Source organism: Protopterus annectens, chromosome 3.part1 (assembly GCF_019279795.1).
Source record: "Protopterus annectens isolate FY-2018-M chromosome 3.part1, PAN1.0, whole genome shotgun sequence".
Lineage (NCBI taxonomy): Eukaryota > Metazoa > Chordata > Ceratodontiformes > Protopteridae > Protopterus > Protopterus annectens.
In genome coordinates this window covers 159,377,111-159,397,728 of record NC_056732.1, presented here as the reverse complement: position 1 = coordinate 159,397,728, position 20,618 = coordinate 159,377,111, and the positions used below count along the sequence as shown (strand labels likewise).

General features: G+C 38.6%; 1 protein-coding gene across 2 annotated transcripts in view; it reads left to right on the top strand.

Moving 5' to 3' along the window:
- MAP3K8 (mitogen-activated protein kinase kinase kinase 8) overlaps window positions 1-20,618 on the top strand; it is a 95,494-nt gene that overhangs the window by 10,806 nt on the left and 64,070 nt on the right. For both annotated transcript variants that reach the window (XM_044066679.1, XM_044066678.1), the window contains exons 2-3: window positions 4,646-4,992; window positions 9,874-10,044. In XM_044066679.1, coding sequence (XP_043922614.1) covers window positions 4,666-4,992; window positions 9,874-10,044 — 498 coding nt within the window. In that variant the 5' untranslated portion in view covers window positions 4,646-4,665. The remainder of the gene's footprint in view (window positions 1-4,645; window positions 4,993-9,873; window positions 10,045-20,618) is intronic.

Genomic DNA, 20,618 nt, shown 5'->3' with positions numbered 1-20,618 from the left:
GAGATGACTAGTAACTATGAACTTGTTGTTGGTTTGCCAGCCATTCCCTGTTGCAGTATTCCTGGGTTACCAGCTTTTTTTAATGTAACATAGACAATTAAATGTTCAGGGACAGCATTTTTTTAATGTAACTTAGTTAATTAACTCTTCAAGGGCAGCATCACTGAATTTGTAGATGAAACACTGAAATGCAAAGTTGTTTGCAAGTGGCAACCTCTTTATTAGCTACAGATCTCCTTAATGTGGAATTATTCAGATGACCTTTAGTTCTGCAGATATTGTGCATATTATAGCAATAACCCATGCCTGGGTGTGGGTAATGCGGGATTTAACCACGGTTGGCGTGGTTTGGTCCCGAGGGCGAAACAAAGACAACCGTGGTTAAATCCCGCATTACCCACACCCAGAAGTGGGTTATTGCTATTATACAATGACATTATTTAAGAAAAGAAATAATTACTTTTCTTAAATAACGGCATTGTATGATGCCTCTTTGCTGCCCTTCCGCAGCTGTCTGGTATTCCGTGGCAGTTCTGATGTACTGCGCATGCCTACGCAGTACATCAGAGCTATGGGCAAAAGCAACGGAGAACGCAAGATCTCCGTTGCTTTTTACTGTTTCGCTATGTTAAATGGGTTTAACATCTATGTTAAACCCATTTAATATAGCGAGACAGGTTTAAAAAAGAAAGCAACGGAGATCGCAACATCTCCGTTGCTTTTTACACACTGTGTCGCTATGTTAAAGGAGTTTAACATAGTGAGACAGCTTTAAAAAAAGCAACGGAGATCTGCGTTGCTTTTTTTAAACCTGTATCGCTATGTTAAACTCTTTTTTAACATAGCGAGACAGTGTTTTATGCTAACGGAAAAAGTCCGGGCGACCGGACCTTTTTCCGTTAGTATATTGAGGGATTTACAACGGGCACGCTGGTTGGGCTGGCCAATCAGCGTGCACGTTTTAGAGGAAGAATTGTATAATGACTGATATTTGTAGACTGTAATGATAGAAGTTTGAGTGCCTTTTATGGTTGAAGTGTTCTGAAATGGGTAGTTTTATCATTATTGGTTCATACATTTTGTTTCATTGCTTACTGGAAAATGTTAAAAACTACCAATTTAAATCACTCCCTAACAAGTGGTGCTGATTATATAAAGAATATAATTTAATTCAATGTAATACAATCAGCAGGGTGAATCAAAGGACACAAGCATGTATGGATGGTCCTAAAAATGTGCAAAGGGCCTATGGTTGAAAACAGCCCAAAGGTAAACTTAATCTGCCACTGGCCAGATGCATCTTCTTTGAATGTGTGCTTCAATGCCATTTCAATGATTGTGAGTTTCAAGGGCCAAGAAGTTTATTGTTCATGCTAAACATGTTTTTATTATATGACTGCATGGTCTGTTTAGCAAATGAGTATCAGTATTTGTGCTTTAAAATTTGAAGCAAAAGTCTTAAATGAAATACAAATATCTAAAAACAGCAAGTGGTGTAGAGAGTGGTCAAAAGCTCCAATAACATCCAAAACAACCACTCAAAAGGTAGCCAGTGACCAGACTCAGTTGCTCCAATATAGCAAAAGTTTTATTCCACACACACAGATAAAAAGGTCAATAAAAAAACACAGTCAAGCGCTTTCGTCTTCCAAGACTTCTTCAGAACTGTGTAAAACAAACAAAACAACAGCTTATATAAAAAGTTACTCCCCCATTTAACCCTACTAATTGAGTCTTAAAGTCCTACACCTTACTTTAAAAATATAAATAAATATTAATATATTATAGTCAGAGACTGAGGTTAAAATACATAACTAAACAGTATGTTAACTACTGCAAAAGTGTTAATTGACAAGAAAAATAATATATTTGTATATATTGAGTCTCTTGATGTTATAATTTGGTTGCCCTATACTTCAGCTCAGATTTGATACAAATGTGGTCGTTTATACCAGAGGCTACAGTGGCATTCAGTCGTAACTGCCATCTCATTTCGACCCTGTCCAGTTTGTTAGTCCAATCACCCCAATAATTCTTCTCCAGAACCTCCTTTCCGTCTTACCTATATAGAAATCATGGCAACCCTGACAGACAGCAATGTAAACTACTCCATTGGTAATACAAGATCCTGTAGCCAACCTCACTTCTAAGCCATTGGAACCTATGCATACAGTAGGGGTTGAAATAATATATTTACAATAGTCAAATGCCCCACATTTTGTAGTTCCCTTCATTATCTTGGTTTTACTCTCGATGGGATGTTCTAGTAAAGTTTTCAAATTCCTGTTTGTCCTATAGGAAAAAGTAGGTTCATCACCTAAAACAGCCATCAGTTCTTGATTACCTTTGAATAATGTCCAGTTTTTCTTTATAATTTCTCTAACTAAATTAGAAGTTCCCCTGTAGGTTAGTACCATAGAGTATGAAAAGTCATTAGTTTGTAGGTGTGTAACTTCAACCTCCTTATTCTGAATAACTCCAAGTAATGGTTTGTATCTATTGCCTCATTTACTTATAACTTGGTCACTAATGGTTACAACAAATTCCAATGGATATCCCCTAGCTACAAACAGTTTAGTCAGTTTGTTATTTTCTGACTTTGCTATATCAGAATCAGAGCACATTCTGGCTATGCGGACCATCTGACCTTTCACTATGTTCCTCTTTACAAAGTGGGGGTGACTGCTTCAAAACTCAAGATAGTTGTTCGAAAACGTAGGTTTTTGGTAGACACAAGATTGAAAACATTTTTTACTTAAGTCCTTCCAAAGCCGTACATCCAAATAATTTATCCTTGAATTGCTACTGTTATGAGTCTTATTTCCACACCAAATTCTTGGATTCATTTTCCAGTATTGTAACTGCAGTGCAGGATAAGGGGGTACTGCACTCCTGAAGTGCCGTTCTTCAGATGAGACATTAAACTGAGGCTCCATCATCCCGAACTGGTAGTATCACAGGTAAATGTAAAACAGTGGAAGTAGAACAAATCATTGAAGACCAGCTAATTCCAGGTCTTTTTTTAGGGACCCCGACCCAGTGCTGTTAGATGTGCAGTGAGTTGACTCTTGATGAACTGACTTGTTCCCCATGAATCCTATGGCACTCATTAAAAAAAAAAAAAAAAGAGTACTGGCATTTCCAGGGTGACCGGACCATATATCCCCTAGTCAGTGTAACCACTTGTCCAGTACCCCAAAAAAGCAAACCAAAGCAAATTAAACCTACCCATGTGGGGGTAATGCCCTAACTAAATATACCAACTCCGAGATTGCACTATAGTGGGGAGAGGGGCAACGTTCACCATGGTGGCCAAGTGGTTTCTTTCCCACAGTAACTTTCCGGTCATTAGAGTGTTCGTTAAATTGTGGTTTTGGCAAAATCGTCTCTGTCTGTAGACTGGTGTTTTTCATTTTTTTCTAGACCCCATACACTCCAGGGATCTAAACCTTGTCATTACAATGAGCAAAACATGCTGAAGGGATAGGTTCCTGACCCAGAGACTCCCTAGACTGCCCATGCATGTCAAGCAGAGTGCCTGTTTGGCCCTCTTCAAAAGGAACCTTGATGATTGGATGGGAGATAGGAAATCCCCCGGAGAGCATGTTAGTTGCCCTGCTAGGCAGGTGTCCAGGGAAGTAAATATTGTGGGAAGAAATAGCCAGGGAATTGTTATGGCTAGGCTTATATAGGCCCTAGGATCGATAGCCTAGTATCAACCTATGAACCTATATATATATATAGAGAGAGATATGTATATGTATGTGTGTGTGTAAAATATATATATATATATATATATATATATATATATATATATATATATATATATATATACACACACACACGCACACAAATCCATAAGTAAACAAACAGGCAAGCATATATATGTGTGCTTGGGCGATTCATGCAAAAACCAAAACAAACAACAAAAAAATACCATACTTAAATGAGTAATGCAAGATAACTTGCAAAAAGGTACAGTTAGGCATCGAATGCAAGTGATGATGGATACAGAAAGTATTAAATGGGAAGTTCTTAAACTGAGGAAGATAAATGTTTAGGGATAATCAAGGCAGAAGTGAATTAAAATGCATGATGGTCTGAAAAGTATCAAACAGCATTGAAAGGCAGTGTGATAATGAGCTGCAGAGAAATGTTGCTAAAAATTGGGGAATTTTATACCCCTAAATGAGAAAAATAGAAGGTTATACAAGGGTAGGAGTAACATTTCGTATAGTAATGGATGTCAGTACAGAGATATAAGGAAGGACATTTAAAGATGGTTAAGAGGCTTAGACTTGAGTATAGGTAATAGACACTATACTCAGGTATGTATAAATGGTAGTTAAAGAGCTTTAATTGACTATTGTGGTAGTCAGATTAGTAACAAATCATTTAGGTTAGATGTATATGGTGTGCACAACGATAGCAGGTAAATAAGGAGGAAAACATGATAGGTCAGATTATACCACATGGGAACATTTGGTAGAGCTGCCTCCAATTTTCATGCAGTAAATAGCAGGGAACTGTTAAAGAAGTGTATGTTGTTAACTGTTCTGTCTAGTGTATTATGTTCACATTTATTTGAATATAAGCATGCACTCTGAAGATGTGTAAATATGCATTCTTAACTTTCCATTTTTAGGTGCTTATTAACCATAAGTAATGGATTATGTGAACACAAACACCATTGAAAATTTAAGGATTGAATTGCTCTTAAATGTGGACAACATCAATATGATAAATATGATGGAGCAATTATACCCTCTGGAGATGACAAGCCTGTACAAACAGAACCTGATGTCTGCCGCTGAAGATGTTAATGAACTTGAAGAGCGCTTAGAGTCCATGGTCCTCAGCAATCCAGCCACAGTGTCTACTGTTACATATGGGACAACAGATGATATACTTTCTTTTGTGAATTCTGTGTCGGACTCCTTCAAAGCATTATATCCACATGGAAGCCAGGAGTCAGGAGTTCTGGTTAATAAGGTATGAAGACTCATTATGCTTTTGTTAGGTTTGCTGAATTAATGTGGTACACACAATACTTCACTCACAGCTGAAGAGCTTTACTTTCACTACCTCTACTAACTTCCTTAGCAATGTTCATTTCTCCTTTTTGATGGAGATACTTTAAAATACAGTGCAGAGCTGAAAATAGTCAGTTTTCTGTGCAACAGTAAGTGGAAACATTTTATAACCTTGTATTTTTTTTTTACAGTAACTGCACCCAATTTATTTCAGTTTCTGCTGTGTATGGTATTACAACATGCTATGTGATATCTGTGCCCCTTTGCATATTGCCACACTCCGTACAATAACCTGAGCATGGAAACTAGATGACCAAAACAGAGTGGCAGCTGGCAGATATTAGAAAAACTGTGAGGCAAACAAGAGCACTCATTTTCTCCCATCCATGCTGGCTGATTGGAGTACTGTAACCTAGGTTTGCACTAGACCCATTCCATTAACCAGTTAATAAATCAGTATGAATACATTTAATTAAAATACATGTATTCACAAAAGTAAATAAATCAACATCAATGCATTACTACTAATGTGCTTATTATTTTCTTGGCATGGTGCTACATTAGCAGAACAGAAAGAAGTGAGGAGGACCAATGCCATTTGAAGCCAGTTACAAAGCAGAGCCCTCAGGACCCCATGAGCAAAAGCGTGGCAGCTACACTTTGACTGGCATCCACTAATAAAATACTTTGTTTTATGGCTGAAATACTGACCCATTTTTCCCGTATTGTCAAGTGTTCGTCATTATGACAGTATGTTCAGTAAACTAATAAGTGACCCCTGCATCTGCCCTGCAGTCATAGCAGGTTATTTACAAAAAGCCCAGGTTTTCAGCTCTAATACCAGTAAGTACAGTACAGAGGAATCCTTCTGGTTTTGTGCACATTGTAAGGAATAGAAATGCTTACTGCACAGATTCATGTAAACATCTGAAACTAGCAGCAGCACTGACAAGATTTTCACATCAGTAAGCCTTGCATCAACTCAGTCACTGTTTTGCATATAAAGGAGTGACATGCTGCCCAGATACTGACTGGATTTATAACTTTGTGTGCGTGTGTGTGTGTGTGTGTGTGTGTGTGTGTGTGTGTGTGTGTGTGTATACGTGTGTGTGTGTGTGTGTGTGTGTGTGTGTGTGTATATACGTGTGTGTGTGTGTGTGTGTAAGTAAAATGAGGCTAAGATTTAACACACAGGCATTTCTTCAGCACATCTAAAGGCATGTAAATCCCTTATTTAAGCTGCCTTGCAAAACATTCGATACCTATCTCTTGCTTTTAACATTGGTATTTCCTGTTGCTGTTACACGTGTGAAGGTTTCATGGCTATGGTTGAATCCCACCAGTGTTGTTTATAGCTATTTTATGGGGTAGGTTAAGACATGCATTTACCATACCTTTTTTGTTGGTGTATAGAGTAGGCCATCTTTCATTGTTCTGCAGCTTGCTATTGTTAAATCTTTCCTGTCAGAGCACTGTGTGTGTTTCAGTGCTTTCTCCCCCACATACCTTGTTTATACTCCCTTTGGTGCTTCATTCTTTTCTATCATGTGATTCATATTAGGCCCTTCTGTCTTCTGATATAGGTCCTCCACTATGTGAACACAGTAGATTTGCTTGTGATACAAGGCAAGATTCATGAATGTTTTCTGACTGGAGTACTTAAGGTGAAAAACACTTATGCTCTTCTGTTCCATACTGGCAGCAAATGCATCAGAGTGAACATTTCATGAACCATACAGCCTGATGGTTGTAAAAATGTATAGCAAAGCAGAATGCAAGTAAACACTGTTGTATGTTACGTTCATACCTACTCCTGAACTGTATGGAACTGATGTGTGCCATGTGCCATAAAATTATTGGCTACAGTATCGCCTTTTCAACGATCACTGTCCTGTTTGTGATTATTTGGTGCTGCTGTTGTGGTGGGTGCTGCATACCTATGGGTGCTTCTATAACTACCCCCCTTTTGCGGACCCCTTATCTTGTTGCCATGCCTCCACTGGTTCTGTTCATGCTTACAAGGTTATGTCATGCATGTACATATGCCAGCTTGGCAGAATGTCAAAGCCATTTAAAATAGTTATGTAGGCATCGGATTAGGAGTGACTGTGCAGTGGCACTTTCAAGAGGGTATTCCATAGTGACTCAGAGTAGCTTCAGTGCTACTACTGTCTATACTGGGAGTGGGAGGAAGTTGTCCTTGGAAAACAAGCATCACATTTACATTTTCAGGAGCTAGGAATGATGTGCTCTGGACATTGAGAATTGTGCAGCACTGTTGAATATTGGATATGGTGCATGGCCAGTGAGCATTTTATAATGGGGCCTCTGGACAATGAGAGGTACTTTTTTTTACAGTTAAACAGGGAAGGGCACTGAAATATTTTTGAAAAATAGATCATAAACAATGAGCATTACTTTATTTACAGAGAGGAAAGAACGAGGACCTTAGACAAAGAGCATTATCATGTTACCTGAAGGAGGAGGACCCTAGGTAATGATCATGCTACACATCCATATTAAAAGGGAAACAAGGCAATAGACCGTTAGTATCTGTTGTACAAGTTGTTGTACAAGTTGGGTTATGGGAGAATAGCATAGACAGTGATCATCACATTGTTATATTATGTCTGGAAGGGGACCCTAGACTAATTCCACTTGAGTTGTGCACTGCCTGTACACACTGCACCATTGCAAGCTCTCTCTGAGTTCTGGTCACTGCAGGGAGGGGCCATCAGAATGCAGAGTGGAGACTAGCACTGTGTGCCACCATGTAATATGTCAGTGGCAACAGTTATAGCAGTTCTCAGTTACATAATGTGGACTTTACTATATCATGAAAGACAATGCCAAGGAATACAACCGTAGCATCTTAAATCTTTTGGTCATTATAGTAACTGTGGTGTGGTTGACAAAAACTAGATTTATAGCAAATCTTGGAGGGAAGGAATAATACTTTAATATTTCAATCTTTCTAGCTTCTTGTTCTTGGATGTGCATTTAGTCAGAATGTTTACTCTTAAGTAATGTCTTCAGTTTAGTATATGAATACATTTCTGTGAAGGCAGAAGCCAGTATTCTTGTCATAATCCTGACTGATTTTGTAATTAATGAGAACTGCATCATATTTTCAGACAAATGGAAAATGGAACAGGAATTATTGTGCCTATCTCATAACTTTTGGGAGAGGGCAGTCTGAGGATACTGATGTATCAGTAATGCATTCTATGAACCTGAACCCAGTGTCTGTGTCATTTGGAGGCTGTTAGTGCAGGAGTGCGGCATCTGCCTATGAACCCAGTATCTGTGTCATTTGGAGGCTCTTAGTGCCGGAGTGTGGCATCTGCCTATGAACCCAGTATCTGTGTCATCTGGAGGCTCTTAGTGCCAGAGTGCAGCATCTGCCTATGAACCCAGTATCTGTGTCATCTGGAGGCTCTTAGTGCCAGAGTGCGGCATCTGCCTATGAACCCAGTATCTGTGTCATCTGGAGGCTCTTAGTGCTGGAGTGCGGCATCTGCCTATGAACCCAGTATCTGTGTCATCTGGAGGCTCTTAGTGCTGGAGTGCGGCATCTGCCTATGAACCCAGTATCTATGTCATTTGGAGGCTGTTAGTGCAGGAGTGCGGCATCTGCCTATGAACCCAGTATCTGTGTCATCTGGAGGCTCTTAGTGCCATCTGCCTATGAACCCAGTATCTATGTCATTTGGAGGCTGTTAGTGCAGGAGTGCGGCATCTGCCTATGAACCCAGTATCTGTGTCATCTGGAGGCTCTTAGTGCTGGAGTGCGGCATCTGCCTATGAACCCAGTATCTATGTCATTTGGAGGCTGTTAGTGCAGGAGTGCGGCATCTGCCTATGAACCCAGTATCTGTGTCATCTGGAGGCTCTTAGTGCTGGAGTGCGGCATCTGCCTATGAACCCAGTATCTGTGTCATTTGGAGGCTGTTAGTGCAGGAGTGCGGCATCTGCCTATGAACCCAGTATCTGTGTCATTTGGAGGCTGTTAGTGCAGGAGTGCGGCATCTGCCTATTCTGCTGGAGATCATAGAGAGAGAGAGAGAGTGAGTGAGGCAGAATATGTGCATTTATTCCCCCCCCAAAAAAATAAATGGTTGTGTAAACCGGGCATGTAGTGTTTATACCCAGGGATGCTTGCCAGTTGTATATATTGTTGGGAATACTTCTTGTGTACCTGTGCTTATGATATTGCATGATTGGTGAGAAGAGTCCTAGGTGATGGTCTGCTGTCAAAGAGCAGGCCAATATTGACCTAAAGCTGCTTTTTTGTATTTACCTATTTATTTTTTATGTGAATTGCAGGGGGTAATTAACAGTATAGAATATCATTTCTGTCTTCATTGAATCCTAAAGGGTATCAGCAACCCAGAAAATAGGAGAAGAGTTAGAAAACTGCTGAACCAAAGAAAGTAAATTGCACAGATAATGTTTTCAATTTAATGTAGAAGCAGGTTGTAATTTCTGTCCCAGTGGTAGACAGTACATCTAGCTCCATGTACTTTTATTTTGTGGCACAGGAAAGGAAATTCTGTGTCAGTAAGCTGCTACTTTAATACTTAGTTTTTCATCTAGAAATAATAAAATGTTTGGTAGATGCATGTTTATTATTATTAGCGTGTGTGTGTGTGTGTGTGTGTGTGTGTGTGTGTGTGTGTGTGTGTGTGTGTGTGTGTGTAGCTAGGTGTATGCAAAGAGATTATCTGAGCCTGCATGCCTGCATGTAAAGTAGAAGTAGAAATGGGGAAAACTTAATCTGGAAATAATTACACTGGCTTCTTCTGCCTGGGCTAACATTCAAATTTGTTGTTGTTTTTAGGTGGATATGAGCATTAATAATGGTCGCTACAAAATTGATTCTGATGTTTTGCTGTTCCCATGGAAGCTTACTTACAGGAACATTGGATCAGATTTTGTTCCTTGTGGAGCATTCGGGAAGGTTCATCTTGCTGTAGACAGACAGACAAAGAAACGTATGGCATGCAAACTGGTATGTGTCTTGAAAATGTTTACATAGTTAGTAAATGGCTTGTTCAGATGAATCTTTTATAAAATGTTCAAACATATCTTAGCTTTCAGCTGGTTCATATCTTTCCTGTAAAGTCACAGTATGACCTTACAGGAATTTCTTGGGCTGATAGCTTAGTGAAGAAGTCTAAAAATAATTTGCTGTGAATGAGACTTTTCTTTCTAGCCTTACTCAGCAATGCATCTTAGGCTGCTCAGAAATACCAAGTTGCACTGCTGAGCAACAATGCAGTTTCGAGTCTTGCATGCATTGCATGATTCTAAGCCACATAAGGACCTAATCTGCATGACTGTTAATTGCACAACTGTGGACAGTCCCCCTACCAACAAACAGGTATGTAGAAAGTCTGTTAAATTCAAACACACATATAAAGTTGCCACCTTTTGTTGTGGCCAAAACCGGACCAAGGCCACACCCTTCACACCTCCCATAACCCTTCCCTTCTTCTCTCCTCTACCCTCTCACTTTCCTCTCATTTATGGAATTGTTTTCATGTCAGGTGAGGAGGAACGCCCTGTTTTTCTATTTGTGATGTTTTTTTCTGCCACTTTACTATGTTTTTCTGTAAAAGGCATAGTAAATCCTACAATATAACTAACTCCTATAGTTTGTTTCTTTTTTGAAACTGAATACTGGAGTTTGTAAAGTGTTTTCCAGACTACTAGACAATCAGTTTGATTTTTGGATAGTCTGGAAAAGAAATAGGCTGAAACTCTACCTTTCCATCATGCCATTTCCTGACAAGCAAGCCCTGCTCCTGTGTGATCTGGCCACACCCCCTGCATGTGGGTATCCCCACCCCATTTATCAAACCACACCAAGAATCAACATTCTTGACTTCCACAGTCCACGTGCATTTATTGTATGCAGCAGTGACTGTACAATGAATCAATGAAAGTATCTAAAAGGAAAACATTTTTTTAAAGTTGGTAGAACAGAGGCACATAGAATTGCATTGCCTGCTGTGTAGAATGCTATGTGATGTGTGTAGCTCTCCATGTTTATACTTAGTTTTGCAGCCTTTAGAATCATAAGTGACCATAAAACAGATGTAAAATCTAAAAAAGTCTGACAAATTGCTGCTTCACAGGTAAACGCCCCTGCTCAGAGAAATATAAAAAAAATTGTAAAACAACCAAGTACTGAGCAGGAGTGAGAGTCAGAAAATAACAGAAGATAACAATCCAAGATGTAAAATCCACGTAGTTTATTGCAGACAAGAACAAACGGATAAGCGCTTTCACTGTATCAGCTTCTTCAGATCCATGAAACAAACCTCCTAACACAAACTAGTTATATATTAAAAGCACACTGAGACAATTAAATAATTAACCTATCAAGAAGATGATCCAACACAAATCTCTATTTAAAGGCATAGCAAACTGCAAAGAACAGAAAAAGAACAGAAAAAAAGCTCACTACAAGAATATAAATGCATAAAATAACTTAAAACATCCGTAAAATGACTTTAAACACTCTATAGAATATATAAAAGATAAACTAATACATGAAAACATTTTATATATAAATACATAAAAAACTTTGAGACATAAGGACATAATGTAGGCATACACACACTTTACATGCCTGCGCTGCCTTAGGCTAGGTTTTATGGATGCCCTTTCATTTAAACCCAGTCCCCTATCAGCCCTTAAAAGTGTTATCCAGTTGTGTATATCCTAACATCACCACCCCTCTGATTTGGGGTGATGACCTCTAACACTCTAAAGAAAAACTTGTGGTCATGACCATGCGTGACCACGTGTTTAGCTAAAGCATTATGCAACGTACCCTTCTAATGTGGTAATTATGCTCTCATCCTATCTCTGAGTGGGGTTGGTCACCACGAAAGAGAACACAACTGACACACTGCCAAATAGGCGACATGTCATACAATTAGCCTCCACTTTAGTATAAAACTCTTCTCAAATCAGGATGAAAAACTCACATTGCTGTCTATAAAGGGCAAAAGTTGCAGTGACCACAGGGTCTGGTACATCCTACCTTTTCAGGATGTCTATCGTCTTGGATAGCACAACATCCTTTTCGTTGTTCTTATTCCTAAAAAAATGTGGAGCTTCACCTACTATCTGCCTAAGGTCATCATCGACCTGCAGGACACCCAAATTACTGACAATCTCCATGATTTCAAACTGATGTGATGAAAAGATGTGGAGAACTTAACACGATCAATCTTTATCTCAGCAACACTAGATATATGGGTCCAAAATGGACTGGCTACAGTCAAGCGTGATGTACTTCATCCAGATGATGGTTGACCTCGTTCATTATACCCCCTTTCTGTTAACCTCCTTGTCAGGTTATCTAATTCACTGGTAAACCCTATATCCATATGGATATAGGGTTTACCAATGAATTAGATAACCTGACAAGGAGGTTAACAGAAAGGGGGTATAATGTGAACGAGGTCAACCATCATCTGGATGAAGTACACATCTACGTTTGACTGTAGCCAGTCCTTATTTTGGACCCATATATCCTAGTGTTGCTGGGGATAAAAAGATTGATCGTTGTGTTAAGTTCTCCACAACTTTTTCATCAGATCAGTTTGAAATCATGGAGATTGTCAGTAAGTTTTGGGGTGTCCTGCAGGTCGATGATGACCTTAGGCAGATAGTAGGTGAAGCTCCACATTTTCTTTTTAGGAATAAGAACAACTTGAAAAGGATGTTGTGCTATCCAAGACACGATAGACATCCTGAAAAGGTAGGATGTACCAGACCCTGTGGTCACTGCAACTTTTGCCCTTTTATAGACAGCAATGTGGAGTTTTTTCATCCTGATTTGAGAAGAGTTTTTTATACTAAAGTGGAGGCGAATTGTATGACCGTACATGTCGTCTATTTGGCAGTGTGTCAGTTGTGTTCCTCTTTCTACGTGGGTAAGACCAACCGCCCACTCAGAGATAGGATGAGAGAGCATAATTACCACATTAGGAAGGGTACGTTGCATAATGCTTTAGCTAAACACGTGGTCACGCATGGTCATGACCACAAGTTTTTGTTTAGAGTGTTAGAGGTCATCACCCCAAATCAGAAGGGTGGTGATGTTAGGATATACACTGAAGGAAGAGAGTGACTGGATAACACTTAAGGGCTGATAGGGGACTGGGTTTAAATGAAAGGGCATCCATAAAACCTAGCCTAAGGCAGCGCAGGCATGTAAAGTGTGTGTATGCCTACATTATGTCCTTATGTCTCAAAGTTTTTTATGTATTTATATATAAAATGTTTTCATGTATTAGTTTATCTTTTATATATTCTATGGAGTGTTTAAAGTCATTTTACGGATGTTTTAAGTTATTTTTATGCATTTATATTCTTGTAGTGAGCTTTTTTTCTGTTCTTTTTCTGTTCTTTGCAGTTTGCTATGCCTTTAAATAACGGTTTGTGTTGGATCATCTTCTTGATAGGTTAATTATTTAATTGTCTCAGTGTGCTTTTAATATATAACTAGTTTGTGTTAGGAGGTTTGTTTCATGGATCTGAAGAAGCTGATACAGTGAAAGCGCTTATCCGTTTGTTCTTGTCTGCAATAAACTACGTGGATTTTACATCTTGGATTGTTATCTTCTGTTATTTTCTGACTCTCACTCCTGCTCAGTACTTGGTTGTTTTACAAGATGTAAAATATAATGTAACCATTTCATTTTGCAGTGGTGGCATCCAAGCCAAAGAAGCACTTGCTGTATTAACTCATTATTACCACGAATCACTGCTGAGTCTTACCACTCATTGCTGACTGGTTCCATAAGTTTAGTGCCACCGTAACTAAGTACATATGTTATTTAACATAATGCATAAAAAGAAGTTGCTCTAATTATCAAGACCAACTATGGATTGCTGTCAAAATGCTGTCCGGTACCAGCAGTCAAAACATATTCAGTAGTGCAGAAGGAAGCACTGTATGAACATCTGTGGAAGTATGTACAACTAATTTTAAACCAACATGTGCCAGTGTGAGTAGGTTGTTGATGGCAGAGATTCTGTCAGAAAACAAGTCATGGATCCAGTATATATTAGGTCACTAGGCTGTCAGATTCTCTCTTGCTGTTAATGTCTAGCAAATGAGTATATGCATGATAAGGCAAACTCACTATGAACAGAGAGAATCCACTAAGAGATAACAGTAGACTTTCTTAAAAGGTTTTATTAACATCACACATTGAAAAGTGATAGGAGTATACCTTCAATTATAAAAACATAAAACAAACCATTACAAAATTTCCTTTGTATACGTTATACAAGTATGTTTTTTGTCCTAACAATTATTCAGTTTAACATTACATACCTTGCTTAAGTCCTGCATTCCCTGAAATATCCTTTGTGAACATTATTCTGTATGTATTGTTCCAGCATATTCTATTTATTTTTATGTAGTTTATGGTTTTCTTTTTCTAAAGATGCCTACTCCAGCCATTGCATCTCCTTTACAACATTAAAACCCAGTTACAGTAGGTTGTGCCTGTGATTTCCTTTTCATAGTAGTTGCTTATTTTGGCAGCCAACAGCAGTGATTTACTAGAAAAATCCAAATTTTGCTGAGGACCGTTCCAAAGAAAATAACATAAAATCAGAAACAGTTGAAAGCTATGTACTGCACTACCAGCTCGAGGCTAATTACCAGCCTGTATTTCATAGGAGGTGGTGAGGAGATGTGACTCTGAAAGTGTTACAATTGATTTAAATAAGAAATTAAAATGCTAATTTTGGTCAGTGACTGCTTTAACAACCAATTGCAAAGCCACACATTACAAATGAAAGAGATGTGCTTTCTCCTGTCTGTTGAGGATCCCTGCGGCATTGCATCGAGACTGGGATGGATTTAGGCCAAGGACCACACTTCTCAGGTTTAGTGCTGCAAGCTGATTTACTTTAAATGATGCTAACAGAGTTGTCATTTGTTGAAAGTCTGTATATACTGAGGTTTAAGGTGTAGAGTGGTACTTTGTTTATTTATTTAGTTATTTTTTATTGTCATTTTTTAACCAGGATAATCCAATTGAGCTGCAAGCCCCTTTCAAATTATATGTGACTGTTGAAAAATATTAGAAAATGACATACATAAGTAGATGGCAGACACCATTTATAAAGAATGCCATCAACATCCTGCTCAGCAATCCAGATGACATTTAGAGCAGTGGGAAGGATTACTTTGGGATATGTCTGAACAAAGAAAACCCTGCCGAAGGTGTAATGCCTCATGCATAGCCTACAATGAAAGAGGAAAGCGACCCCAGTCTAGAAAAAGTAGAGAGTACACTTAGGATGATGAAGTTAGTGAAAACAGCAGGCTCAGATGGAGGCATATGATCAAGATGGTGGGTGCTTTAGGGCAGAAATTGGTCCCGAGGGTATTCATTGCAGTATGGAGGGAAGGGGTATCCCAGATGAGTGTACAATAAACATTCTTTTGGCAGTGTACAAGAAAATGTGGGATATTCACAACTGTGGGCAGTATAGATGTATCACATTTCTGTCACACTGCAAGAAAGTGCTGAAGAGGATGACTGAAAAATGAATACACAGTGTAGTAGAAAGTAAGATAATAGATTTACTGTTTAGATTCAGCTCAGGATGCGGTATAACTGACCCAGTGTTTGCAGTGAGACACATACTGGAAAAGAAGCTGGAAATGAGGAAGACTCAAACTAGACATTCCTAGACTTAGATAAAGCATATAACAAGGTCCTCAGAAAGCTGTTTTGGACTGTCCTGTTATGACTCAGAGTCATGAAACATTGGTAGCATTAGTGCAGACTTTGTACAGGGAGCCAGTGACAAAAGTGCAATTAGTATTCAGACTCACAGAAGGGTTCCCAGTGGGAGTGTTTGTGCATCAGGACTCAACTTTAATCTCTGCTCATACAGGTGATGGATTACACCAGCAAACAGGTTGGTGAGAACAGATCAACAAAACTGCAGTATGTAGATGATGCAGGATTACAAGCAAACTCTGAGCAAGAACTTCAGCAAATGATAGGGGACTGGAATGCACATCTGAAGGCACATGGTGTGAAACTGAGTAGAGACAAAACAGTGGTCATAACAGCAAATGGGGAAATCAGAGGAAGCTTAAAACTGAGACTGAAGGAAAAACAGCGGAACAGGTTAACAGCTTCAGGTATTTGGGAGGTATATCTGATGGGAAGGGAAACCTAAATGAGGATGTCAAAGCTAGAATCAGAAGCACTGCAGCCAACTGTCGCAACATGTCAGCAGTTATGCACAGCAGAAAAATGCCAAAGAAATTGAAAAGTAAGCTGTACCAAATTTATATAGCACACCTGTGTCCGGGTGCCTAAAGTTATTCCTGCCCAGTATGTATTTGTACTGATTGCAACTGCGACATGAAGAAACAAGACCCTACATTAGGATAGCAACTAGTGAACGGGTGGAACGAAGCAGGCCATTTATTAGAAGTAAAAAGAGGATGGTACTTTCATATACCAACAAGAATAAGAGTATTACTAATGTCATTAGAAAGAACTGGGGTATCCTACAGTTGGATGATAGGCTTAGAGCACTTGTAGGTCCTCACCCCAGTTTTTCCTACAAGAATACTAGATCTTTAAGGAACATGTTATGTTATGAAAGGCGACTTCAAGATCAACCACTTACTGTTAGAATGGGTACCTTTCCATGTTGCAGTTGCAATCAGTGCAAATACATACTGGGCAGGAATAACTTTAGTCACCCGGACACAGGTGTGCTATATAAATTCGATCATTATGCAGACTGTAGGACAAGGAACATAGTTTATTTAACCATCTGCACCAAATGCCAGGCTTTCTATGTCTGTATGACGAATAGAACATTGAGGGAAAGTGTTAGAGAGCATTTTTATGCGATCAACAGGGAGAATTGACAGGAATGCACTGGCTAGACATGTCCTATCGCAAGGCACCACACGCACCTTTGAGTTCTTAGTTATTGAATTGATACACACCACATTGAGATTAGGCAATGTAAGTAACTTCACTGAAAGGGAAGAATGTAAATGGATCATCAGAATGGAAGCAGATGAAGGACATGGCCTCAATGAGAGGGTTACTTTGAAACCCTTTCTAGTCAGTCATCATCTGAAGCATTATTTATTGCTATACATTTGACTTTTTCATGTTTCTTGGTGTTGGTAGGAATATGTATCTCTTGAAGTTTTTCAGTAGTTTCATACACTTGAAATGTTTTTATTACATGCTGTTTTTATATGCTCTTGTATTTTAAAATATTTATATGCCATCTGAAATGTTAATAACAGTAATAATCTATTATTACATCCATTTTAGTGTCAATGTTGAATTTTTAATTTTTAATTTTCACAATATAAGTTTCTGACTTTTTATCTTTTTAGAAGTTTCTGACTTTTTATAGTTATGTATTTATACAAAGGCTTTCATTGGTTGACTGTTTAATTGATAAGTGTTTAAATACAGAAGTGATGAAGTGTTTTATTAAAGTCTGAAGAAGCGTCCAGAGTAGACGTGAAAGCGCTAACAACCCATGGAATAAAGTTCTTTTGCTGTTCAAGTATAAAAAAAATTTTATTGATTTTTGCTTTTTTGGTTGATGGTTGGCTTCAATAGTCATGGAGTACCTGCATCTTGATATTTACCAGAGAAGATGCATCACATTTTATGCAGTTAGTGTAATAGAGAATGACTTGCTCCCAAGGCCTAAAGTGGTGCCTGAAAAACGAGCAAAAGACAGTTGCATATGCTCTAAGGAAACAGAGTGCAGTAAGCTATTGCTGGATGTCTGCTGCTGCAGCCAGGACATAGTGCAAATAGTGAGAATTTTTAGAGTTGTGTAAATCTGCTGCTGGCTGGCACATGCTGAAGGTCTCTGATGTAGCTCCACATGATTGGTTCTACCCCTTGATTACTGCTAATGATAGGAAAGCCATGTGTTTTGCAGGCAGATGTTCCATTTGGATAATAGTGAATTCTGTTGATGTCTGTTCTGCTATTTACTTATTTTTTTTTTTTTTGTTGTTGAAGGCATTATTACCCAACTGTGTGTCATCTTTTTGTTTCTTACTTGCTTGTTGATATGATACTATGCTGTTAAGGGCACAGAGGAACTGGACTCATTACTTTTGTTTCATACTAAAGCCTAGGGCAGTAGTTGCATAAGTGGATGTAAGGCTGAGAACTACCTGAACATGTGAGTCAAAAATGTATACAATTTTTTGTACATGGGATTGCATCTATTTTTTTCTTTTTTGTTAGTTATATGTGTGAATATGTTTTCTTATATACCGTCAAGTATTATTATTTGTGGGTGCTTACATTCAGACTTGTTGGCATATTAAGGGATCCAAAGAAGCCTTTCTGAGCTATTCATGTGATATGATTACTTGACATTATGCCAGTAGCCTACCTTCTGCTGCTGCCAAGAGGCTTTTGTTAGCCTGGTATGTACAGTAGGAATTGATGCCTGGAGGTCAGTAATTCTCCATTATAGAGTCTAAAGACCAAGGGCTTGCGTGACCTTCATAAACACAGCTGGCAGCAGCTGTAGACATTGATGAAAGCAGTGTATTATGCCATGGCAGAGGAAGATGTGCAGGTGGGCTTGTGCAGCTCAACCCACACGTGACATTTTGTAATTGCTAGTACAGCATCTGCATTTGTGGAATGGTATACTTTATTTCTCTTTTGGCCCCCTGTGCTGACCCCAGACCATATGGGACTCCTTTTTGCCCTTACCCTGATGCCTTCACGTTGTATTTCGGAGGAGTTCAAATGTTTTACCCATTGTATATTGTGCCTGTATTGGAGGCAGTATATGCAGTTTAGTGCAGTTCTTTGTAGGTACACATTTGTGTATGAACTTGTTTGAGGGTCCACCCCCACATAGGGCTTATCTTTTTCATATCGGTGAATACACGCCTCCCAACTCTTCATCACCATCTGTGGTCTTGGAACCAATGTCAGTAGCACTGGAGAAAAGACACTTTGTCCCCAAAACCCAGTACGCCTTCATTGTTAGATGGTTCTTTGATGATCATTGGAATTTTTTTTTTTTTTTTTTTTTGGACAAGGGACAAATGAAGAAACTGATGAAGTTAAAGTTGTGAAGCAAGAAAGTTTTATGAAAATTCAAATCTGTGATAGCTGCTCTTGTGGGCTATTTTAAGCCTATTCAATTTCCTCTTCAAAGGTGAGACGTGAGGTTAACACCTTAACTAGTAACTTGTTGCCTTATTTCTAACTAGCTCCTTAAATGTACATGGTATCAATACTTTCCTTAAATGTGTATAATGTGAATATTCCAAGAGATTACCACAACATCCCCAAAATGTCATAGTTCTACTATATAGTTTCTTGTTAATGTCTCCTTATTCTGCATTTTTATTAAGTCATGTGTCACAAGTACCAGAGCATTTATTCCAGTAATGCAGTAAGGCCTGTTAAGCAACAGATTGCAGTAGACAGTTCAGTAAGGAACTGTTTTTTTTTCTACTGCCTTCCCAACATACGAATATGCATCAAAATAGGAAGTGAATTTACTAAAATAGCCTAATTTATACAAGTTAAGAAAGACACTGCATGAAAATTATGCCAAGGACATTTTTTTCCTTCAAGGCAGCAGCTCCTTTTGTTTACACTTTCTCTATATTTTGTTAATTAGCCTGATAAATGCCTGGTGATTGCCCAACAGTCTGTGTGTTAGAAAGTGTGCTCAGACAACTCTGCTGATATGGTTGTATTTTGGTGCTCTCTAAATTTAGTGTTTCTGAATGACTTGGTGAGAGCAGATATTTGAGATGCACACTGGATGTCACCTGTCATTGATATATTTCAATTCCATCTCGGAACCCAGAAATTGGTATACATGTCTTAAGTTAGCTGCTGGTAGCAGATGTGGAAATACTTAAAAAAATCTAAAAACAAATGTGTGGAATTTCAAGCCACTGCTGCATAAACATCATTTTGATGCCTAGAAACAAAGGGGAGATACAATTCTTATTTATTAGTACTCCACAACTTAAAAGCCTGGATAACCCATTCCCCATAAAATGATTTGTTGGTGTCCATAGCTCTAAGTAATGTTTATCTGTAACACTATTAGTAAGCATAGCTAAGATGTGTCTACACATTAATCTGTAAAGAAAAGAAAAATAACTGAACTCCTCCTTACTCACTGGCTCATTCTGCTGAGTTTCTCTCCATCAGCAGACTGAATCCAGTACTGTCAGTATGTACAGGCAGCCAGAAGTGAAATTATGGAGATTTTCATGCAAATACCCTACTAGTAGTGACTGAAGAAAAGTAAAATGTGTTGGGAACAATATCTGTATTTTAAAACTTGATCACAAGACTGGAAGGTGTTCTTTAAGCATGCTTGACAGCTAGCTTGTTTGCACAGCAGTTACATTACTGCTTAATCTTTGGTGGTTTGTGATTGGAATGGACTTGGCCTGAATGGAAGCACTTTTGACCTACTAAGCTGGTTCATTTCTTCATTTGGAGGGATAAACATGGTTTTGTGCTTTAGACTGTTTGGAAC